The sequence below is a fragment of the Oncorhynchus clarkii genome, chromosome 29 (genome assembly GCF_045791955.1).
Source record: "Oncorhynchus clarkii lewisi isolate Uvic-CL-2024 chromosome 29, UVic_Ocla_1.0, whole genome shotgun sequence".
Classification (NCBI taxonomy): domain Eukaryota; kingdom Metazoa; phylum Chordata; class Actinopteri; order Salmoniformes; family Salmonidae; genus Oncorhynchus; species Oncorhynchus clarkii.
Window position 1 is genome coordinate 47,850,786 of NC_092175.1, and position 25,985 is coordinate 47,876,770.

A 25,985-nucleotide genomic window follows, 5' to 3' on the forward strand; every position below is an offset into this window, starting at 1 on the left:
TAATTAGCCGGAGCAGTTTAATAGCAAAACCCACGGCATAAAGATAAAAATAACAATTGGGTACAAAAACCCGTTGCGCACCAAACAACACGTGCACAAGCACTTACAGTAAACAATCCCACACAAAGACATGGGGGAAACAGAGGGTTAAATACACAACAAATGACTGAGGGAATTGAAACCAGGTGTGAGGAAAAACAAGACAAAAAGAAAACACATGGAAAATAAAAAGTGGATCGATGATGGCTGGAAGACCGGCGAAGCCGAGCGCCGCCGAGCGCCGAGCGCCGAGCGCCGCCAAAACAAGGAGAGGACCCGACTTTGGCGGAAGTCATGACAACATTAATATAGGCAGTATGTATTTAATAATATCTACATGAATAAAGACTGAATGTATATAATAATATCTACATTAATAAAGACAGTGTCTATATAATAATATCTACATTAATAAAGACAGTGTCTATATTATAATATCTACATTAATAAAGACAGTGTCTATATTATAATATCTACATTAATAAAGACAGTGTCTATATAATAATATCTACATTAATAAAGACAGTGTCACGCCCTGGTGATGGTTCCACTGTGTATTACTGTCAGTTATATACAACAACATGATGATGGTTCCACTGTGTATTACTGTCAGTTATATACAACATGATGATGGTTCCACTGTGTATTACTGTCAGTTATGTACAACAACATGATGATGGTTCCACTGTGTATTACTGTCAGTTATATACAACATGATGATGGTTCCATTGAGGAGAGACAGAGAGAGCTATACCATTACAGGTGAGGAGAGACAGAGAGAGCTGTACCACTACATGTGAGGAGAGACAGAAAGAGCTGTACCACTACAGGTGAGGAGAGACAGAGAGAGCTGTACCACTATACTGCTTTGCCATTATCTACACTTTGTATTTCATGCCAATAAAGCAATCTGAACTCAAGATTGTGATCAAGGGGTGAGAGGGAGAGAGAGAGAGGTAACATCAGAGAGAGAGAGATATGTGAAAAGAGAGAGAGAGGAGAGTTGGAGAAAGAAAGAGAGAGAGAAAGAGAGAGAGAGAGAGAGAGAGAGAGAGAGAGAGAGAGGGAGGAAGGTATAGAGAGGGAGATGAAGGTAGAGAGAGAGAGAGAGAGAGAGAGAGAGAGAGAGAGAGAAAGGAGAGAGAGAGATAGAGAGCGAGAGAATCAGAGAGAGAGATAGGGAGGTAGAGAGAAAGACATAGAAAGACATAGAAACATAGAGACATAGAAAGAGAGAGAGAGAGAAAGGAGAGAGAAAAGAGAGAGAGAGAGAGAGAGAGAAAGGAGAGAGAAAGGACAGAGAGTGAGAGAGTCAGAGAGAGAGATAGAGAGAGAGAGAGAAAGACAGAGAGAGAGAGAGAGAGAGAGAGAGCGAGAGAGAGAAAAGAGAGAGAGAGAAAAGAGAGAGAGAGAGAGAGAGAGAAAGGAGAGAGAAAGGACAGAGAGTGAGAGAGTCAGAGAGAGAGATAGAGAGAGAGAGAGAAAGACAGAGAGAGAGAGAGAGAGAGAGAGAGAGAGAGAGAGATTGAAAGGACAGAGAGTGAGAGAGTCAGAGAGAGAGATAGAGAGAGAGAGAGAAAGACAGAGAGAGAGAGAGAGAGAGTCAGAGAGAGAGAGAGAGAGAGAGAGAGAGAGAGAGAGAGAGAGAGAGAGAGAGAGAGAGACAATCACTGACTGTTCTGTGTCACTTGTAGGTGGAGCTTCCAGCCTCATTTGCATGCCCCGCTCCCTTAGACGCAGATATGATATGATATATTTTCTGGTCCGCAATGGTGAAAATTGACTAGGACATCAGAGAGTGCTGCTACTTCCACATAAATACATGAATACGTGGAGTAACCCCCCATCATACATCCCACTCCCACCTACTAATATGCAGAGGGTGAGGGGCAGCCCCACAGAAACCCGATGAATCACACACACCTGAGGAGGCAAACAGGAAGAGCAGTAGAAGTTGTTTGGCAGCAACAGCAGCAGGAGCAGGTAGGAGACACAACACACACAGGTTAGTGTTTGGTGTTAATAGTTAGTGTTTGTTGTTAACGGTTAGTGTTTGGTGTTAACGGTTAGTGTTTGGTGTTAACGGTTAGTGTTTGGTGTTAACGGTTAGTGTTTGGTGTTAACGGTTAGTGTTTGGTGTTAACGGTTAGTGTTTGGTGTTAACGGTTAGTGTGTGTGTAGAGGACAGTACAGTTCTCTCTGTTCCATACTGTCTGTTTATGCAACCCAAACCAGCTTTTAGAGAAGGGTGTGTATCGGTGTGACTGTGGAATAGGGAATGGGGAGGTGGATAGGGTATGCCACTGAAACTGCAATTTATAGTAATGCAGTAGTATAGTGGTAGTATTGCAGCAGTATAGTTGCAGTATTGTAGCCGTATAATAGTATAGTGTCAGCATAGTAGTATAGTGGTAGTACTGCAGCAGTATAGTGGTAGTAATGTAGTAGTATAATAGTATAGTGTCAGCATAGTAGTATAGTGGTAGTATTGCAGCAGTATAGTGGTAGTAATGCAGCATTACTGCAGCAGCGTTGTAGTAGTATAATAGTATAGTGTCAGCACAGTAGTATAGCGATGTGTTGTAGTATAGTGTCAGCGTAGTAGTATAGTGGCAGTGTTGTAGTATAGTGTCAGTGTAGCAGTATAGCGGTAGTGTTGTAGTATAGTGTCAGTGTAGTAGTATAGTGGTAGTGTTGTAGTATAGTGGTAGTGCTGTAGTATAGTAGTAGTGTTGTAGTATAGCGATGTGTTGTAGTATAGTGGTAGTGCTGTAGTAGAGTGTCAGTGTCGTAGTATAGTGGTAGTGTTGTAGTATAGTGTCAGTGTAGCAGTATAGTGGTAGTGCTGTAGTATAGTGTCAGCATAGTAGTATAGTGGTAGTGTTGTAGTGTAGTGGTAGTGTTGTAGTATAGTGTCAGCATAGTAGTATAGTGGTAGTGCTGTAGTATAGTGTCAGCATAGTAGTATAGTGGTAGTGTTGTAGTATAGTGGTAGTGTTGTAGTGTAGTGGTAGTGCTGTAGTATAGTGTCAGCATAGTAGTATAGTGGTAGTGCTGTAGTATAGTGTCAGCATAGTAGTATAGTGGTGGTGTTGTAGTATAGTGGTAGTGTTGTAGTATAGTGGTACTGTTGTAGTATAGTGTTAGCATAGTAGTATAGTGGTAGTGTTGTAGTATAGTGGTAGTGTTGCAGTATAGTGGCAGTGTTGTAGTATAGTGGTAGTGCTGTAGTATAGTGGTAGCGTAGTAGTATAGTGGTAGTGTTGTAGTATAGTGTCAGAGTAGTAGTATAGTGGTAGTGTTGTAGTATAGTGTCAGAGTAGTAGTATAGTGGTAGTGTTGTAGTATAGTGGTAGTGCTGTAGTATAGTGGTATTGTTGTAGTATAGTGGTAGTGCTGTAGTAGAGTGTCAGTGTCGTAGTATAGTGGTAGTGTTGTAGTATAGTGTCAGTGTAGCAGTATAGTGGTAGTGCTGTAGTATAGTGTCAGCATAGTAGTATAGTGGTAGTGTTGTAGTGTAGTGGTAGTGTTGTAGCATAGTGTCAGCATAGTAGTATAGTGGTAGTGCTGTAGTATAGTGTCAGCATAGTAGTATAGTGGTAGTGTTGTAGTATAGTGGTAGTGTTGTAGTGTAGTGGTAGTGCTGTAGTATAGTGTCAGCATAGTAGTATAGTGGTAGTGCTGTAGTATAGTGTCAGCATAGTAGTATAGTGGTGGTGTTGTAGTATAGTGGTAGTGTTGTAGTATAGTGGTACTGTTGTAGTATAGTGTTAGCATAGTAGTATAGTGGTAGTGTTGTAGTATAGTGGTAGTGTTGTAGTATAGTGGCAGTGTTGTAGTATAGTGGTAGTGCTGTAGTATAGTGGTAGTGCTGTATTATAGTGGCAGTGCTGTAGTATAGTGGTAGTGTTTTAGTATAGTGGTAGTGTTTTAGTATAGTGGTAGTGATGTAATATATTGGTAGTGTTGTAGTATAGTGGTAGTGTTGTAGTATAGTGGTAGTGCTGTAGCATAGTGGTAGTGTTGTAGTATAGTGGCAGTGTTGTAGTATAGTGGTAGTGTTGTAGTATAGTGGTAGTGTTGTAGTAGAGTGGTAGTGTTGTAGTATAGTGGTAGTGTTGTAGTATAGTGGTAGTGCTGTAGCATAGTGGTAGTGTAGTAGTATAGTGGTAGTGTTGTAGTATAGTCTCCGCATAGTAGTATAGTGGTAGTGTTGTAGTTTATTGGCAGTGTTGTAGTATAGTGGTGGTATTGTGACATCGTGGCAGTGTTGTAGTATAGTGGTAGTATTGTGGTATAGTGGTAGTATCACAGTAGTATGGCGGTAGTATTTTAGGACAGTGGTAGTATTGTAGTAGAATAGTGTTAGTATTGTGGTTTATTAGCGGTAGTGTTGTAGTATAGTGGTGGCAATGTAGTAGAATAGTGGTAGCAGGGAGTAGTATTGTGATCATATTGTAGTATACTGTTAGTATTGTAGCAGTATAGTGTAGATATTGTAGTATAGTGGTAGTTTCGTGGTAGTATAGCAGCAGTATTGTGGTAATATTGTAGTATAGTGGTAGTATAGGGGTAGTATTGTATTAAGTAAACGTAATAACGTCTTACAATTCATATCATCACCATTCATCCAATCAGCTTTCACATCATCACCATTCATCCAATCAGCTTTCACATCATCACCATTCAGCCAATCAGCTTTCACATCATCCCCATTTAACCAATCAGCTTTCACGTCATCACCATTCAGCCAATCAGCTTTCACATCATCACCATTCAGCCAATCAGCTTTCACATCATCACCATTCAGCCAATCAGGGACTGTTTCTGTTTGTTTTAGTTTCAGAGAGCCAACCAATCCAGGGGGGCCTTCACCTCTCCACCCTATCCCAGACCAGATCAGACCAGTCCAGATCAGAACCAGACCCAGACCAGAACGAAACCAGTTCAAACCAGACCAGACCAGTCCCGATCAAGTTGTTTAAGGCGTAGCGGACTGAGAGATGAGGGGTAGGGCTCTCTGACCCCTGACACTAACAAGGTGGTGTAACCTCCAACCCCTGTGGCTCCTCCGATGTTCTCCAGAAAGGACAGCCTTCCCTCCCCCAGCTTGGAAGACTCCTTCTTCCCCCTCTCCTCCACCTCCTCCCATTCTGTCTCTCTCGCTTATCCCTCCTCCAGTTCCTCCTCCTGCTGCCAGGGTGGGAGTGGCTCCATGGGGAAGGCGGGGTTAAAGGCAGAGCTGGAGGCGGGTCTAGAGACAGATCTGATCCTGGCTGCTGAGTTGGGCCAGGCTCTGTTGGAGAGGAATGTGGAGCTGGCCGAGGCACTGACACAGAGAGACAGACATGTAGAGGTGAGACAACTGACACAGACAGGTAGAGGAGAGACAACTGACACAGACAGGTAGAGGAGAGATAACTGACACAGACAGGTAGAGGAGAGATAACTGACACAGACAGGTAGAGGATAGACAACTGATACAGACAGGTAGAGGAGAGACAACTGACACAGACAGGTAGAGGAGAGATAACTGACACAGACAGGTAGAGGAGAGATAACTGACACAGACAGGTAGAGGAGAGATAACTGACACAGACAGATAGAGGAGAGATAACTGACACAGACAGGTAGAGGAGAGATAACTGACACAGACAGGTAGAGGAGAGATAACTGACACAGACAGATAGAGGAGAGATAACTGACACAGACAGGTAGAGGAGAGATAACTGACACAGACAGGTAGAGGAGAGACAACTGACACAGACAGGTAGAGGATAGACAACTGATACAGACATGTAGAGGATAGACAACTGACACAGACAGGTAGAGGAGAGACAACTGACAGAGAGCAGATAACTGACACAGACAGGTAGAGGAGAGATAACTGACACAGACAGGTAGAGGAGAGATAACTGACACAGACAGATAGAGGAGAGATAACTGACACAGACAGGTAGAGGAGAGATAACTGACACAGACAGATAGAGGAGAGATAACTGACACAGACAGGTAGAGGAGAGATAACTGACACAGACAGGTAGAGGAGAGACAACTGACACAGACAGGTAGAGGATAGACAACTGATACAGACATGTAGAGGATAGACAACTGACACAGACAGGTAGAGGAGAGACAACTGACAGAGAGCAGATAACTGACACAGACAGGTAGAGGAGAGATAACTGACACAGACAGGTAGAGGAGAGATAACTGACACAGACAGGTAGAGGAGAGACAACTGACACAGACAGGTAGAGGATAGACAACTGATACAGACATGTAGAGGATAGACAACTGACACAGACAGGTAGAGGAGAGACAACTGACAAAGAGCAGATAACTGACACAGACAGGTAGAGGAGAGATAACTGACACAGACAGGTAGAGGAGAGATAACTGACAAAGAGCAGATAACTGACACAGAGAGACAGACAGCTAAGAGAGAACCAGTGTTTTAGGAGCAACGATGTATAGATGTAGTGTTTTTTGTGGTTGTGTGTGTATGTGTGTGCATGTGTGTGTGTGCGTGTGTGGTTGTGTGTGTATGTGTGTGCATGTGTGTGCGTGTGTGGTTGTGTGTGTGTGTGTGTCAGGTCCTGCAGCAGGAGAAGCATGTTCTCCGGAGGAGATTGGAGGTATGTGAGCTGTCGTCACAACAGAGAGAGGCGGAGCTAACCTCTGAACTCTCCTCCTTACTGGCCGAGCTGGACCGACATCACAGCCGGGGGCAGGGCCAGAAGCGGGAGGAGAACACACAGCTGACTGAGCTGGCCAATCACAACCACCGCCTGGTGGAAGAGTTGGCAGAGGTACAGACAAACACACACATAGATGAGTTCCAGGCTGACTACATTGTAGACGCCTGCTAGATCTCAACTCCTGGAAAGGTGTTTAACCAGGGTGGCCACACCAGATCCAATGGAATAGTCGACGTTCGTCCAGGTCACAAGGACATTGGGAGATGTCTTCAAAAGCTTCAAACTGTGGCGTGGCACACAATTGGTTGATGCAATGCAACTTCTTCAATGTAGTCAGACAGGAACTCGACCACGGTCTGTGGAATGGAATGTAGACCAGCCAGCTGAATCAACCACACCTACATTAATCACACGTCAGACAGACAACACAATATAACTCGTTCTCGCCTCTCCTCCCTCTCTCCCTCCCTGTCCTCCCCCCTCCCTCCTCTCCTCCCTCCCTGTCCTCCCCCCTCCCTCCTCTCCTCCCACCCTGTCCTCCCCCTCCCTCCTCTCCTCCCTCCCTGTCCTCCCCCCTCCCTCCTCTCCTTCCTCCCTGTCCTCCCCCCTCCCTCCTCTCCTCCCTCCCTGTCCTCCCCCCTCCAACCTCTCTTCCCTCCCTCCCCCTCCCTCCCTGTCCTCCCCCCTCCCTCCTCTCCTCCCTCCCTGTCCTCCCCCCTCCCTCCTCTCCTCCCACCCTGTCCTCCCCACTCCCTCCTCTCCTCCCTCCCTGTCCTCCCCCCTCCCTCCTCTCCTTCCTCCCTGTCCTCCCCCCTACTCCCCCAGGCAGTGTCAGTAGAACACTCATTGCGTGTGGAACTCCGTTCACTCCGAGAAGAGATGGAAGACTCCTCCCTCAGCAAAACCATTAGTTCTACACAACTAGACAACACACAAGCAGAGGTACACACACACACACACACACGCGCACGCACACACACACACACACACACACACACACACACACACACACACACACACACACACACACACACACACACACACACACACACACACACACACACTCCTCCCTCTCTCCTCTCATCCCTCTCTCCTCTCCTCTTCAGAACAGGGTGTTGAAGGAGAGGCTGGGTAATATGGAGGAACAGTTGAGGCTGTGGCAGGAGGACTGTGATAGGCTGAGAGGAGAGAGGGAGAGGCAGAGAGACAGACTGACAGATCTACAGACCAATCTGAGAGAGAGAGAAGCCCAGGTGAGAACACAGGGGGTGGGTCTTGGAGGGACTGGGTTGATTGCTTAATTTGAATGTAGGTGGAGGGACATTGGGGATAGAGACAGAGAGTAGGGTGGGGGGGGGGGGGGGGGGGGGGGACATTGGGGATAGAGACAGGGAGTAGGGTGGGGGGTGTGAGGGACATTGGGGATAGAGACAGGGAGTAGGGTGGGGGGGGTGGGGGGGGGGGGCATTGGGGATAGAGACAGGGAGTAGGGTGGGGGGGTGGTGGGGGGGGGGGGAACTAACCCTGCTAACCCAAGCCTGTGTGTGTGTGTGTGTGTGTGTGTGTGTGTAGTTGGAGCAGGAACAGAGTGTGGTGTAGGGTGGGGGGGTGGGATGGACATTGGGGATAGAGACAGGGAGTAGGGTGGGGGGGGGGGTGGGAGGGACATTGTGGATAGAGACAGGGAGTAGGGTGGGGGGTGTGAGGGACATTGGGGATAGAGACAGGAAGTAGGGTGGGGGGGTGGGGGGGGGACATTGGGGATAGAGACATGGAGTAGGGGGGGGGGTGACATTGGGGATAGAGACATGGAGTAGGGTGGGGGGTGGGAGGAACATTGGGGTAGAGACAGGGAGTAGGGTGGGGGGGAGTGGGAGGGACATTGGGGATAGAGACAGTGAGTAGGGTGGGGGGGTGGGAGGGACATTGGGGATAGAGACAGGGAGTAGGGTGGGGGGGGTGGGAGGGACATTGGGGATAGAGACAGGGAGTAGGGTGGGGGATTGGGAGGGACATTGGGATAGAGACAGTGAGTAGGATGGGGGGGTGGGAGGGACATTGGGGATAGAGACAGGGAGTAGGGTGGGGGATTGGGAGGGACATTGGGATAGAGACAAGGAGTAGGGTGGGGAGGTGGGAGGGACATTGGGATAGAGACAGGAAGTAGGATGGGGGGGTGGGGGGAGGGACATTGGGGATAGAGTCAGGGAGTAGGGTGGAGGGGTGGGAGGAACTAACCCTGCTAACCCAAGCCTGTGTGTGTGTGTGTGTGTGTGTGTGTGTGTGTGTGTGTGTGTGTGTGTGTGTGTGTGTGTGTGTGTGTGTGTGTGTGTGTGTGTGTGTGTGTGTGTGTGTGTGTGTGTGTAGTTGGAGCTGGAACAGAGTGTGGTGTTTGAGTTGCGGACACTGAGCCGTTCTCTAGAGCGGAGAGTCCAGAGGCTGGAAGAGGACACCAGTCTGGACGACACACACACTTACACACACCCTCTGTCCCTGCTCAGTGAGATACAGCAGACTCAGGTACTCACACACACCCTCTGTCCCTGCTCAGTGAGATACAGCAGACTCAGGTACTCACACACCCTCTGTCCCCGCTCAGTGAGATACAGCAGACTCAGGTACTCGCACACCCTCTGCCCCTGCTCAGTGAGATACAGCAGACTCAGGTACTCACACACCCTCTGTCCCTGCTCAGTGAGATACAGCAGACTCAGGTACTCACACACCCCCCTTCTGTCCCTGCCCAGTGAGATACAGCAGACTCAGGTACTCACACACCCTCTGTCTCTGCTCAGTGAGATACAGCAGACTCAGGTACTCACACACCCTCTGTCCCTGCTCAGTGAGATACAGCAGACTCAGGTACTCACACACTTTCTGTCCCTGCTCAGTGAGATACAGCAGACTCAGGTACTCACACACCCTCTGTCCCTGCTCAGTGAGATACAGCAGACTCAGGTACTCACACACCCTCTGTCCCTGCTCAGTGAGATACAGCAGACTCAGGTACTCACACACCCTCTGTCCCCGCTCAGTGAGATACAGCAGACTCAGGTACTCACACCCCCCCCTTCTGTCCCTGCCCAGTGAGATACAGCAGACTGAGGTACTCACACACCCTCTGTCCCTGCTCAGTGAGATACAGCAGACTCAGGTACTCGCACACCCTCTGTCCCTGCTCAGTGAGATACAGCAGACTCAGGTACTCACACACCCTCTGTCCCTGCTCAGTGAGATACAGCAGACTCAGGTACTCACACACCCTCTGTCCCTGCTCAGTGAGATACAGCAGACTCAGGTACTCACACACACCCTCTGTCCCTGCTCAGTGAGATACAGCAGACTCAGGTACTCACACACCCTCTGTCCCTGCTCAGTGAGATACAGCAGACTCAGGTACTCACACACCCTCTGTCCACGCTCAGTGAGATACAGCAGACTCAAGTACTCACACACCCCCCTTCTGTCCCTGCCCAGTGAGATACAGCAGACTCAGGTACTCACACACCCTCTGTCCCTGCTCAGTGAGATACAGCAGACTCAGGTACTCGCACACCCTCTGTCCCTGCTCAGTGAGATACAGCAGACTCAGGTACTCACACACCCTCTGTCCCTGCTCAGTGAGATACAGCAGACTCAGGTACTCACACACCCTCTGTCCCTGCTCAGTGAGATACAGCAGACTCAGGTACTCACACACACCCTCTGTCCCTGCTCAGTGAGATACAGCAGACTCAGGTACTCACACACCCTCTGTCCCTGCTCAGTGAGATACAGCAGACTCAGGTACTCACACACCCTCTGTCCCCGCTCAGTGAGATACAGCAGACTCAGGTACTCACACACCAGTGGAGGCTCCTGAGGGAAGGACGGCTCATAATAATGTCTGGAATGGAGAAAATGGAATGTCATCAAAAACATGGAAAACATGGAAACCATGTACTTGACACCATTCAACTGATTCGGCTCCAGCCAATTCCACAAGCCTGCCCTCCCCAATTAAGGTGCCACCAACCTCCTTTGGCACACACACTAAAATACTAACAGCCTGTTTTCTGTACCGTTTTTAAAGACTGGAAAGCAGTGGAATAATGCAGTGCTATATCACAGTTCACTGTAACAGACTTTTAAAGGTTATTCATGGTTGAGCCCACCACACAGCGTTCATCTTGAATGTCTAAGTTAAGGCCTTAAAAAAGGTTGTTGGCTGTATAGTGACTTGCACTATAGAGGGGTTAGCTGACAACGGCACGAAAACAATGCACTCTCTTCAAAGTCTGTAAAGTGTTGTGATTCTGGATGGCCACATAGCTAACAACAATGACAAGACCCTGCCATGTGGCCTGCTTCAGCTAGTATCATCTTGTTCTTGTTTTGACTGATTTCATAACAATATGCTAATATGGCTTATCGATAGCTAACCAATAACACAACAAGTGCTCATTGTACAAATATATTTATGTTTTCAACAAACATTTGAGACTAAATATGGTTTACATGTTGTCAACAGTTTAAGCCAATCCCAGACCCCTCTATAGCACAGCTAGGATGGAATCCCAGACCCCTCTATAGCACAGCTAGGATTGAATCCCAGACCCCTCTATAGCACAGCTAGGATGGAATCTCCGACACTTCTATAGCACAGCTAGGATGGAATCTCCGACACTTCTATAGCACAGCTAGGATGGAATCCCAGACCCCTCTATAGCACAGCTAGGATGGAATCCCAGACCCCTCTATAGCACAGCTAGGATGGAATCCCAGACCCCTCTATAGCACAGCTAGGATGGAATCCCAGACCCCTCTATAGCACAGCTAGGATGGAATCCCAGACCCCTCTATAGCACAGCTAGGATGGAATCCCAGACCCCTCTATAGCACAGCTAGGATGGAATCTCCGACACCTCTATAGCACAGCTAGGATGGAATCTCGAGCTTATTTTGTACTGTTGTTTTTATGACAGTGTGTGTTGTTCTTATGACAGTGCGTGTTGTTGTTGTTATGACAGTGTGTGTTGTTCTTATGACAGTGCGTGTTGTTGTTGTTATGACAGTGTGTGTTGTTGTTGTTATGCCAGTGTATGTTGTTGTTGTCATGACAGTTTGTACTGTTGTTGTTATGACAGTGTGTGTTTTGTTGTTATGACAGTGTGTATTGTCGTTGGTGTTATGACAGTGTGTGTTGTTGCTATGACAATCTGTGTTGTTGTTGTTATGCCAGTGTATGTTGTTGTTGTTATGACAGTTTGTACTGTTGTTGTTATGACAGTGTGGGTTTTGTTGCTATGATAGTGTGTATTGTCGTTGTTGTTATGACAGTGTGTGTTGTTGTTATGACAGTCTGTGTTGTGGCTATGACAGTGTGTTGTTGTTGTTATGACAGTGTGTCTTGTTATTGCTATGACAGTGTGTGTTGTTGTTGCTATGACAGTGTGTGTTGTTGTTATGACAGTGTGTGTTGTTGTTGTTGCTATGACAGTGTGTGTTGTTGTTATGGCAGTGTGTATTGTTGTTGTTGTTATGACAGTGTGTGTTGTTGCTATGACAGTGTGAGTTGTTGTTGCTATGACAGTGTGTGTTGTTGTTGCTATGACGGTGTGTGTTGTTGTTATGACAGTGTGTGTTGTTGCTATGACAGTGTGTGTTGTTGTTGCTATGACAGTGTGTGTTGTTGTTATGACAGCGTGTGTTGTTGCTATGACAGTGTGTGTTGTTGTTGCTATGACAATGTGTCGTGTTGTTGCTATGACAGTGTGTCTTGTTGTTGTTATGACAGTGTGTGTTGTTGTTGTTATGACAGTGTGTGCTGTTGCTATGACAGTGTGTCTTGTTGTTGCTATGACAGTGTGTCTTGTTGTTATGATAGTGTGTGTTGTTGCTATGACAGTGTGTGTTGTTGCTATGACAGTGTTTGTTGTTGTTATGACAGTGTGTGTTGTTGTTATGTCAGTGTTTGTTGTTGTTATGACAGTGTGTGTTGTTATTACGACAGCGCGTGCTGTTGCTATGACAGTGTGTGTTGTTGCTATGACAGTGTGTGTTGTTGCTATGACAGTGCGTTGTTGCTATGACGGTGTGTGTTGTTGTTATGACAGTGTGTGTTGTTGTTATGACAGTGTTTGTTGTTGTTATGACAGTGTGTGTTGTTGCTATGATAGTGTTTGTTGTTGTTATGACAGTGTGTGTTGTTGCTATGACTGTGTGTGTTGTTACTATGACAGTGTTTGTTGTTGTTATGACAGTGTGTGTTGTTGTTATGGCAGTGTGTGTTGTTGTTATGACAGTGTGTGTTGTTGCTATGACAGTGTGTGTTGTTGTTATGACAGTGTGTGTTGTTGCTATGACAGTGTGTGTTGTTGCTATGACAGTGTGTGTTGTTGCTATGACAGTGCGTTGTTGCTATGACATTGTGTCTTGTTGTCCAGGCTACAGAGACACTGTTGGCCCACTCTACCATCCTACAAGAGAAAGACCAGGAGATAGACACACTGAGAGAAAAGGTGAGTTAATACACACACACATGTAAAGGACATCACTCTGCTTGTATGGCGAGTACCACTTCCCCCTCTTTCGGCTCATGCCTTACACACCGCCCACCTTGACAACATTCCAACGGGTTGAGACTCCCAAAAGCTACCTCTTGCTATGTGGATATATACTAAGGTATTGGAAATTGTTTTAAAAAGGTCCTATCAGGGATAATTTTGCTATTTGATTTTGAAGACCACTACATGGAGCAACAGATAGTACTCCTAAAGGAAGTTTATTCTGTCTGTCCTTTATCAGAGCGATATAAGAAAGATCAGAAAACATATATATATTTTTAGATGTATTTAACCCCTAATTTTTTGTTACTAAAGTCTCAATATATACTGTACTTCCATTAGTTCTTTCAAGTGGTACCTGGGGACATTCAAGCCTGTGGGCATCCTAGAGCAAAACAACCAATATGTACGTGTTTGTGAGAGTCTCACCTTTCCACAGTAGTTCATATTTTAATAGTTTGTAGGACAAACCGTTCAGAAGCTAAAAATAATTTTGTGAGAAGACCGATTTTTGGGATGTCTCATGGTCTGACAAACATCGCTCTAGCTCTGTCACCTTTCACCACAGATGTCTCATGGTCTGACAGACATCACTCTAGCTCTGTCACCTTTCACCACAGATGTCTCATGGTCTGACAAACATCGCTCTAGCTGTCACCTTTCACCACAGATGTCTCATGGTCTGACAAACATCGCTCTAGCTGTCACCTTTCACCACAGATGTCTCATGGTCTGACAGACACCGCTCTAGCTTTTTCACCACAGATGTCTCATGGTCTGACAGACATCGCTCTAGCTCTTTCACCACAGATGTCTCATGGTCTGACAGACATCGCTCTAGCTCTTTCACCACAGATGCGGAAGTGTGACACAGGCGGATATGGTGGATTGAGTCACATCCAATGAAAAATAACAGATACTGTGTCTCTATCTTAAATTGAAAGATTTTAATGAGTATTTTTTTATTATACTAATTAGATTTCCGAGGACATCAACCTTAGGGGATTAAAGGAAGCTTCTCTAATGTCAAACATGGAAAGTGTGGTGTACCACAGGGCAGCTCTCTAGGCCCTCTACTATTTTCTATTTTTACCAATGATCTGCCACTGGCATTAAAAAAAGCATGTGGGTTCATGTATGCTGATGATGCCACTAAGCACAAACCAGATGGGATTGGCATATCACTGCAGAATGCTGTGGTATCCATGCTGGTTAAGTGTGCCTTGATGGACTGTCGTTTATCTTTGCTTATTTAAGCTTATTTAAGTGTGTAATGCTGTCATCATGGCAAAGGGTGGCTACTTTGAAGAATCTCAAATATAAATTATGTTTTTATTTGTTTAACACTTTTTACATGATTCCATGTGTTTTTTCATAGTTTTGATGTCTTCGCTATTATTCTACAATGTAGAAAATAGTAAAACATTTAAAACAGAAAAACACTTGAATGAGTAGGTGTGTCCAAACCTTTGACTGGCACTGTATGTAAATTGTATTCTTTTGTCTGTAATGTATTTTTAGTTTAATGTTGGAGCCAGGTAAGACTCGCTGTCGCCATTGGCGACGACTATTGAGGATCCTAATAAATCAAATAAAAAACACACTAACCTCCAACACAACTCTCTCAAACACACTAACCTCTCTCTAACACACTAACCTCTCTCGAACCTCTCTTGAACCTCTCTCTATAACACACTAACCTCTCTCTAATCTCTCTCTAATACACTAACCTCTCTCTAACACACTAACTTCTCTCTAACCTCTCTCTAACACACTAATCTCTCTCTAACCTCTCTCTAACACACAAACCTCTCTCTAACCTCTCTCTAACACACTAACCTCTCCCTAACCTCTCTCTAACACACAAACCTCTCTCTAACCTCTCTCTAACACACAAACCTCTCTCTAACACACTAACCTCTCGCTAACCTTTCTCTAACACACAAACCTCTCTGTAACACACTAACCTCTCTCTAACCTCTCTCTAACTTATAACCTCTCTCTAACCTCTCTCTAACCTCTCTCTAACACACTAACCTCTCGCTAACCTCTCTCTAACACACTAAACTCTCTCTAACCTCTCTCTAACACACAAACCTCTCTCTAACACACTAACCTCTCGTTAACCTCTCTCTAACAAACTAACCTCTCTCTAACCTCTCTCTAACACACTAACCTCTCTCTAACCTCTCTCTAACACACTAACCTCTCTCTAACCTCTCTCTAACCTCTCTCTCTTGTTCTCCTCAGCTATGCTCCAGAGAGGCGGAGCTTGATTCTCTGAGGGAGGAGCTACAGCCATTCAGGAGCTGTCAAGGAAAACCCAGCTACAGGTACACCCGTATGCACTCACACACACTTACACGCACTCACACACACACACTCACACTCACACTCACACTCACACACACACACTCACACTCAGGCAGGTAATGTGAGCCATTACCAGCCTTTCAAAGGACTTCATGTCTACAGACGTGAGTGCTACGGGTCGGAGTCATTTAGGCAGGTTACCTTGGTGTTCTTGGGCACAGGGTTGGTATTACAGACTCAAACAGGGACAGGTTGGTATTACAGACTCAGACAGGGACAGGTTGGTACTACAGACTCAGACAGGGACAGATTGATATTACAGACTCAGACAGGGACAGGTTGGTACTACAGACTCAGACAGGGACAGGTTGGTACTACAGACAGGGACAGGTTGGTATTACAGACTCAGAAAGGGACAGATTGGTACTACAGACTCAGACAGGGACAGGTTGGTATTACAGACTCAGACAGGGACAGGTTGGTATTACAGACTCAGAAAGGGACAGATTGGTACTACAGACTCAGACAGGGACAGGTTGGTATTACAGACTCAGACAGGGACAGGTTGGTACTGCAGACAGGGACAGGTTGGTACTACAGACTCAGACAGGGATAGGTTGGTACTACATACTCAGACAGGGACAGGTTGGTATTACAGACTCAGACAGGGACAGGTTGGTACTACAGACTCAGACAGGGACAGGTTGGTATTACAGACTCAGACAGGGACAGGTTGGTATTACAGACTCAGACAGGGACAGGTTGGTACTACAGACAGGGACAGGTTGGTACTACAGACTCAGACAGGGACAGGTTGGTACTACAGACAGGGACAGGTTGGTACTACAGACTCAGACAGGGACAGGTTGGTACTACAGACTCAAACAGGGACAGGTTGGTACTACAGACTCAGACAGGGACAGGTTGGTACTACAGACTCAGACAGGGACAGGTTGGTACTACAGACTCAGACAGGGACAGGTTGGTATTACAGACTCAAACAGGGACAGGTTGATATTACAGACTCAGACAGGGACAGGTTGGTATTACAGACTCAGACAGGGACAGGTTGGTATTACAGACTCAAACAGGGACAGGTTGATATTACAGACTCAGACAGGGACAGGTTGGTATTACAGACTCAGACAGGGACAGGTTGGTATTACAGACAGGGACAGGTTGGTACTACAGACTCAGACAGGGATAGGTTTGTATTACAGACTCAAACAGGGACAGGTTGGTACTACAGACTCAGACAGGGACAGGTTGGTACTACAGACTCAAACAGGGACAGGTTGGTACTACAGACAGGGACAGGTTGGTATTACAGACAGGGACAGGTTGAAAATGTCAGTGAAGACACCTGCCAGATGGTCAACGTGCTCTCAGTTCGTGTCCTGGTCATCCGTCTTGTTCTGTGGTCTTGTGAACGTTGACGTTCCTCACATCGGCTACGGAGAGCGTGACCACACAGTCGTCTAGAATACACACAACCTGTTATTTACCTTACCTCCTCACTCCATTTGCACACACTGTATATAGACTTTATTTTATTCTACTGTATTATAGACTGTACGCTTGTTTATTCCATGTGTAACTCTGTGTTGTTGTTTGTGTCGCGCTGCTTTGCTTTATCTTGACCAGGTCACAGTTGTAAAATGAGAACTTGTTCTCAACTGGCCTACCTGGTTCAATAAAGGGTAAAAAAATAAAATAAAATACCGTAGTCCTACTGTAATCATATAAAACACATACTGTAGGCCTACTGTAATCATAGAAAACACATACTGTAGTCCTACTGTAATCATATAAAACACATACTGTAGTCCTACTGTAATCATATAAAACACATACTGTAGGCCTACTGTAATCATATAAAACACATACTGTAGTCCTACTGTAATCATATAAAACACATACTGTAGTCCTACTGTAATCATGTAAAACACATACTGTAGGCCTACTGTAATCATATAAAACACATACTGTAGGCCTACTGTAATCATAGAAAACACATACTGTAGTCCTACTGTAATCATATAAAACACATACCGTAGGCCTACTGTAATCATATAAAACACATACTGTAGGCCTACTGTAATCATATAAAACACATACTGTAGGCCTACTGTAATCATATAAAACACATACTGTAGGCCTACTGTAATCATATAAAACACATACTGTAGGCCTACTGTAATCATATAAAACACATACCGTAGGCCTACTGTAATCATATAAAACACATACTGTAGGCCTACTGTAATCATATAAAACACATACCGTAGGCCTACTGTAATCATATAAAACACATACTGTAGTCCTACTGTAATCATATAAAACACATACTGTAGTCCTACTGTAATCATATAAAACACATACTGTAGTCCTACTGTAATCATATAAAACACATACTGTAGTCCTACTGTAATCATATAAAACACATACTGTAGTCCTACTGTAATCATATAAAACACATATTGTAGGCCTACTGTAATCATATAAAACACATACTGTAGGCCTACTGTAATCATATAAAACACATACTGTAGGCCTACTGTAATCATAGAAAACACATACTGTAGTCCTACTGTAATCATATAAAACACATACCGTAGGCCTACTGTAATCATATAAAACACATACTGTAGGCCTACTGTAATCATATAAAACACATACTGTAGTCCTACTGTAATCATATAAAACACATACTGTAGGCCTACTGTAATCATATAAAACACATACTGTAGGCCTACTGTAATCATATAAAACACATACTGTAGGCCTACTGTAATCATATAAAACACATACTGTAGGCCTACTGTAATCATATAAAACACATACTGTAGGCCTACTGTAATCATAGAAAACACATACTGTAGTCCTACTGTAATCATATAAAACACATACCGTAGGCCTACTGTAATCATATAAAACACATACTGTAGGCCTACTGTAATCATATAAAACACATACTGTAGGCCTACTGTAATCATATAAAACACATACTGTAGGCCTACTGTAATCATAGAAAACACATACTGTAGTCCTATTGTAATCATATAAAACACATACTGTAGGCCTACTGTAATCATATAAAACACATACTGTAGTCCTATTGTAATCATATAAAACACATACTGTAGGCCTACTGTAATCATATAGAACACATACTGTAGTCCTACTGTAATCATAGAAAACACATACTGTAGGCCTACTGTAATCATATAAAACACATACTGTAGGCCTACTGTAATCATATAAAACACATACTGTAGGCCTACTGTAATCATAGAAAACACATACCGTAGGCCTGCTGTAATCATATAAAACACATACTGTAGGCCTACTGTAATCATATAAAACACATACTGTAGGCCTACTGTAATCATATAAAACACATACTGTAGGCCTACTGTAATCATATAAAACACATACTGTAGTCCTATTGTAATCATATAAAACACATACTGTAGGCCTACTGTAATCATATAAAACACATACTGTAGTCCTATTGTAATCATATAAAACACATACTGTAGGCCTACTGTAATCATATAAAACACATACTGTAGTCCTATTGTATTTCCTACTGTAATCATAGAAAACACATACTGTAGTCCTATTGTATTTCCTACTGTAATCATATAAAACACATACTGTAGTCCTATTGTATTTCCTACTGTAATCATATAGAACACATACTGTAGGCCTACTGTAATCATATAAAACACATACTGTAGTCCTATTGTAGTCATAAAACCCATGCTGTTGTCCTACTGTAATTATATAGAATGCATACTGTATTTCCTACTGTAATCATATAAAACAAATACTGTAGGCCTACTGTAATCTTATAGAACACATACTGTAGTCCTATTGTATTTCCTACTGTAATAATTTAGAGCACGTACTGTAGTCCTACTGTAATCATTTAGAACACATACCGTAGCCCTACTGCAATCATTTAGAACACATACTGTCAGCCTACTGTAATCATATAGAACACATACTGTAGGCCTAGTGTAATCATATAAAACACATACTGTAGTCCTACTGTATTTCCTACTGTAATCATGTAAAACACATACTGTAGTCCTACTGTAATCATGTAAAACACATACTGTAGTCCTACTGTAATCATGTAAAACACACACTGTTGGCCTACTGTAATCATATAAAACACATACTATAGTCCTAGTGTAATCATATAAAACACATACTGTAGTCCCACTGTAATCACGTAAAACACATACTGTAGGCCTACTGTAATCATATAGAACACATACTGTAATCATATAGAACACATACTGTAGTACTACTGTAATCATATAAACACATACTGTAGTCCTACTGTAATCATATAGAACACATATTGTAATCATGTATAACACATACTGTAGGCCTACTGTAATCATATAGAACACATACTGTAGTCCTACTGTAATCATATAAACACATACTGTAGTCGTACTGTAATCATATAGAACACATACTGTAGTCCTACTGTAATCATATAGAACACATACTGTAGTCCTACTGTAATCATATAAACACATACTGTAGTCCTACTGTAAACATTTAGAACACATACTGTAATCATATAGAACACATACTGTAGTCCTACTGTAATCTTCTAGAACACATACTATAATCATATAAAACACATACTATAGTCCTACTGTAATCTTCTAGAACACATACCGTAGTCCTACTGTAATCTTCTAGAACACATACAGTAATCATATAGAACACATACTGTAGGCCTACTGTAAGTCCAGAGATATGAGACTAGAGACGATGAGGAACCGGTAGTGGCTCCAGACAGTGCTTTGAAAGGCTGGTTGATCTCCCCCTCCAGGATGGAGAAGCTGTCTTGGTTAAAGTACAGGGATTCTAGTGGGGGGATATTGGTAGCACACAGGAGGACATTTGTCTCTGTTGTCCAGGGATTCTAGTGGGGGGATATTGGTAGCACACAGGAGGACATTTGTCTCTGTTGTCCAGGGATTCTAGTGGGGGGATATTGGTAGCACACAGGAGGACATTTGTCTCTGTTGTCCAGGGATTCTAGTGGGGGGATATTGGTAGCACACAGGAGGACATTTGTCTCTGTTGTCCAGGGATTCTAGTGGGGGGATATTGGTAGCACACAGGAGGACATTTGTCTCTGTTGTCCAGGGATTCTAGTGGGGGGATATTGGTAGCACACAGGAGGACATTTGTCTCTGTTGTCCAGGGATTCTAGTGGGGGGATATTGGTAGCACACAGGAGGACATTTGTCTCTGTTGTCCAAGGATTCTAGTGGGGGGATATTGGTAGCACACAGGAGGACATTTGTCTCTGTTGTCCAGGGATTCTAGTGGGGGGATATTGGTAGCACACAGGAGGACATTTTTCTCTGTTGTACAGGGATTCTAGTGGGGGGATAGAGGTAGCACACAGGAGGACATTTGTCTCTGTTGTGATCATTTCATTTGGAATTTCTAGCCAAATATAAACTGTTCCTGTTTTGATTAATTTAATAGAGTGAGTTATGTATGCTCTATACCAAATTACCATACCCCCTGAGTCCCTTCCCTGTTTCACACCTGGTAGTTTAGTGGATGGGACTACCAGCTCTCTGTAACCTAGAGGGTAACCAGTGTGTCCATCTCCTCTATACCATGTTTCACACCTGGTAGTTTGGTGGATGGGACTACCAGCTCTCTGTAACCTAGAGGGCAACCAGTGGGTCCATCTCCTCTATACCACCCACCTGGTAGTGTGGTGGATGGGACTACCAGCTCTCTGTAACCTAGAGGGCAACCAGTGGGTCCATCTCCTCTATACCACCCACCTGGTAGTGTGGTGGATTTGACTACCAGCTCTCTGTAACCTAGAGGGCAACCAGTGGGTCCATCTCCTCTATACCATTTTTCACACCTGGTAGTTTGGTGGATGGGACTACCAGCTCTCTGTAACCTAGAGGGCAACCAGTGGGTCCATCTCTTCTATACCACCCACCTGGTAGTTTGGTGGATGGGACTACCAGCTCTCTGTAACCTAGAGGGCAACCAGTGGGTCCATCTCCTCTATACCACCCACCTGGTAGTGTGGTGGATGGGACTATCAGCTCTCTGTAACCTAGAGGACAACCAGTGGGTCCATCTCCTCTATACCATTTTTCACACCTGGTAGTTTGGTGGATGGGACTACCAGCTCTCTGTAACCTAGAGGGCAACCAGTGGGTCCATCTCTTCTATACCACCCACCTGGTAGTGTGGTGGATGGGACTACCAGCTCTCTGTAACCTAGAGGGCAACCAGTGGGTCCATCTTCTCTATACCACCCACCTGGTAGTGTGGTGGATGGGACTACCAGCTCTCTGTCACCTAGAGGGTAACCAGTGGGTCCATCTCCTCTATACCACCCACCTGGTAGTGTGGTGGATGGGACTACCAGCTCTCTGTAACCTAGAGGGCAACCAGTGGGTCTGTCTCCTCTATACCACCCACCTGGTAGTGTGGTGGATGGGACTACCAGCTCTCTGTAACCTAGAGGACAACCAGTGGGTCCATTTCCTCTATACCATTTTTCACACCTGGTAGTTTGGTGGATGGGACTACCAGCTCTCTGTAACCTAGAGGGCAACCAGTGGGTCTGTCTCCTCTATACCACCCACCTGGTAGTGTGGTGGATGGGACTACCAGCTCTCTGTAACCTAGAGGGCAACCAGTGGGTCCATCTCCTCTATACCACCCACCTGGTAGTGTGGTGGATGGGACTACCAGCTCTCTGTAACCTAGGGGGTAAACAGTGGGTCCATCTCCTCTATACCACCCACCTGGTAGTGTGGTTGATGGGACTACCAGCTCTCTGTAACCTAGAGGACAACCAGTGGGTCCATCTCCTCTATACCACCCACCTGGTAGTGTGGTGGATGGGACTACCAGCTCTCTGTAACCTAGAGGACAACCAGTGGGTCCATCTCCTCTATACCATGTTTCACACCTGGTAGTTTGGTGGATGGGACTACCAGTTCTCTGTAACTAGGGGGAAACCAGTGGGTTCGTCTCCTCTATACCATGTTTCACACCTGGTAGTGTGGTGGATGGGACTACCAGCTCTCTGTAACTAGGGGGAAACCAGTGGGTTCGTCTCCTCTATACCATGTTTCACACCTGGTAGTGTGGTGGATGGGACTACCAGCTCTCTGTAACTAGGGGGAAACCAGTGGGTCCATCTCCTCTATACCACCCACCTGGTAACCTGTTTGCCCTCTCACTACCTGGGCATATGTGTGACTTCCATGTTGGGGCCCTCTTTGCTGGGGAGGGGTGCATGGGGTGGGCAGGAGGGGCATAGGTCTGATCTGAGGGTGCATAAATGGGGTGTGGGCATGGTTGACTTGAGGGATTGTTGATTGTTTGGGGTGGGGGTGTGCATGTGGCTGATGGTGTTGTGGTCTGGATGTGAGTCCTCTCGGCGTGGGTCCTCTATGTGTAGGTCCAGGGGGGGGGTCCCGCAGGTCTGGGAGAGTGTCTCGCTGGTCTGGGCGGGGTGTTTATTGATCTGTTTCTCCTATGTGAAGTGTTGGGGCTACGTTTGAGAGCGATGTCCTTTAGAGTCCGGGCAAAGGTGGGCACTGCTGCCTTGTAGAGGTGGACCTGGTCATAGAGGCTGTTCAAGTTCAGTGTGGAGTGGTGGGCCAGGAAAACGTTTGGTTTTGAAGATCTCTCTCTCTCTCTCTCTCTGTGTGTGTGTAGCTCCCTGGAGAGCGAGGTGTGTACGGTGCGAGCGGAGAGAGACAGTCTGACCCAGCAGCTGCTGAACACCATTCAACACAAGGTGGTTCTGTCGCAGGAGGTCGACGCATGGCAGGTGGGTCTGGGGGGTGACGGTGGACTTGTTTTTACAGTACAAAGAAGAAAACATTTCAATTTACTATTTTATTTTATCGACCTCTCTTCCCCACTTTCAACCCCTTCTACCGCTCTCTCTCGCTCTCTCCCCTCCTTCTCCCACTCCCTCCCTCACTCCTCCCTCTCTCTCTCCCTACCTCTCTCTCCCCCCTCCCTCTCGCTCTCTTCCCCCCCTCTTGGCCTCTCCCCCTCTCGCTCTCTCCACTCCACTCTGCTCTCTCTCCCTTCTCTCTCTCTCCTCTCCCCTTGCTCTCCCCCTTCTCTCTCTCTCTCCCGCTCCCCCCTCTCTCTCAGGAGGACATGCGGCTGCTGATAAGTCAGCAGGTGCAACAGCAGGCAGAGGAGAAAGAGAGAGAAAAGGAACGAGAGAAAGAGAGCAAGAGGAAGGGGCTGCAGAGAACCCGGTCCATGAGAGTCAGAGGAGAGAGAGGGAAAGGAGGATTCTTCTCTTCTCTCTTTAAAGGGGATGAATAGAGAGATGGAGGGACAGAGAAACGGGGGAGAGGGGGAAAGAGAGGACAGGTATTTGATGTAAATATTTAAATATAGATCACATGGTTAAACATTAAGATATTTAGTTTATACTGTAATGTTTTACACATTCAGCCTATCACACAATGTTATGCAAATTAGTTCCTGTATGTGAGGATACTGGGGGTAGTTTTTGGTGAGGCATTTGTGCAGCGGGTCAATGCTGGTGTGCACTGTCTGTGTTCATCCAAATAAATTATAACTTGATTATTTTATGGGAAATCAGTGTCCTAGACTGTTTACGCTAGTCAACAAACTACATGCGCCTGTTGGTGGCCTTACAGGCTCATTACAATACTATACCACGCCCATGTAATGTTGAGAATGTTCTACTGTGTATATTTAGAATGTTCTCCTGTGCATATTTAGAATGTTCTACTGTGTATATTTAGAATGTTCTACTGTGTCTATTTAGAATGTTCTACTGTGTATATTTAGAATGTTCTACTGTGTATATTTAGAATGTTCTACTGTGTATAATTAGAATGTTCTACTGTGTATATTTAGAATGTTCTACTGTGTATATACAGTGCCTTGCAAAATGATTCAGCCCTTTATGGATTTATGACAATGAAATACATTTTTTCATCCCACATTTTCATAACACAATAAAATATGAAGAAATCCAAGGGGTCTGAAAACATTATGCAATGAGCTGTATATACAGTATATTCATGATACTATTGTGTGTATATACAGTATATACATGATAATATTGTGTTTATATACAGTATATTCATGATACTATTGTGTTTATATACAGTATATTCATGATACTATTATGTTTATATACAGTATATACATGATACTATTGTGTTTATATACAGTATATTCATGATACTATTATGTTTATATACAGTATATACATGATACTATTGTGTTTATATACAGTATATTCATGATACTATTATGTTTATATACAGTATATACATGATACTATTGTGTTTATATACAGTATATTCATGATAATATTGTGTTTATATACAGTATATTCATGATACTATTGTGTTTATATACAGTATATTCATGGTACTATTGTGTGTATATACAGTATATTCATGATACTATTGTGTTTATATACAGTATATTCATGATACTATTATGTTTATATACAGTATATACATGATACTATTGTGTTTATATACAGTATATTCATGATAATATTGTGTTTATATACAGTATATTCATGATACTATTGTGTTTATATACAGTATATTCATGGTACTATTGTGTGTATATACAGTATATTCATGATACTATTGTGTTTATATACAGTATATTCATGATACTATTGTGTTTATATACAGTATATTCATGATACTATTGTGTTTATATACAGTATATTCATGATACTATTGTGTTTATATACAGTATATTCATGATACTATTGTGTTTATAAACAGTATATTGATGATACTATTATGTATCTATACAGTATATACATTCATGATACTATTGTGTTTATATACAGTATATTCATGATACTATTGTGTTTATATACAGTATATTCATGATTCTATTGTGTTTATATACAGTATATTCATGATACTATTGTGTTTATATACAGTATATTCATGATACTGTGTTTACATACAGTATATTCATGATACTGCTGTGTTTATATACAGTATATACATTCATGATACTATTGTGTTTATATACAGTATATTCATGATACTATTGTGTTTATATACAGTATATACATTCATGATACTATTGTGTTTATATACATATATACACTACCATTCAAAAGTTTGGAGTCACTTAGAAATGACCTTGTTTTTGAAAGAAAATAACATTTTTTGTCCATTAAAATAACATCAAATTGATCAGAAATACAGTGTAGGCATTGTTAATGTTGTCAGTGACTATTGTAGCTGGAAACGGCAGATTTTTAATGGAATAACTATATTGGCGTACAGAGGCCCATTATCAGCAACCATCACTCCTG

The 25,985-nt window shown here is 44.0% G+C and overlaps 1 protein-coding gene across 5 annotated transcripts; it reads left to right on the forward strand.

Moving 5' to 3' along the window:
* Positions 1–1,837: 1,837 nt before the first annotated feature.
* LOC139388325 (BICD family like cargo adaptor 2) lies at positions 1,838–24,679 on the forward strand. Of its 5 annotated transcripts, none has more exons than XM_071134931.1 (10): positions 1,838–2,044; positions 4,880–5,395; positions 6,636–6,851; positions 7,566–7,682; positions 7,847–7,993; positions 9,108–9,260; positions 13,166–13,240; positions 15,536–15,618; positions 23,348–23,462; positions 23,798–24,679. In XM_071134931.1, exons 2-10 carry the CDS (start codon positions 5,114–5,116, stop codon positions 23,975–23,977), a joined length of 1,368 nt encoding a protein of 455 aa, XP_070991032.1. In that variant the 5' UTR covers positions 1,838–2,044; positions 4,880–5,113; the 3' UTR covers positions 23,978–24,679. The 5 variants fall into 5 exon arrangements, with proteins under 5 accessions (XP_070991032.1, XP_070991031.1, XP_070991033.1 ...); XM_071134930.1 differs by having other exon boundaries at positions 1,838–2,022; XM_071134932.1 differs by having other exon boundaries at positions 1,838–2,022; positions 5,221–5,395.
* Positions 24,680–25,985: the final 1,306 nt, after the last annotated feature.

What these genes read in the sequence shown, in the direction of transcription:
- LOC139388325 (XM_071134931.1), top strand. Translation starts at nt 5,114, where the DNA reads ATGTTCTCCAGAAAGGACAGCCTTCCCTCCCCCAGCTTGGAAGACTCC. An exon ending in TGGTGGAAGAGTTGGCAGAG is followed by an intron (nt 6,852 to 7,565) that starts GTACAGACAAAC and finishes CTACTCCCCCAG; the next exon opens with GCAGTGTCAGTAGAACACTC. An exon ending in GTGAGATACAGCAGACTCAG is followed by an intron (nt 9,261 to 13,165) that starts GTACTCACACAC and finishes CTTGTTGTCCAG; the next exon opens with GCTACAGAGACACTGTTGGC.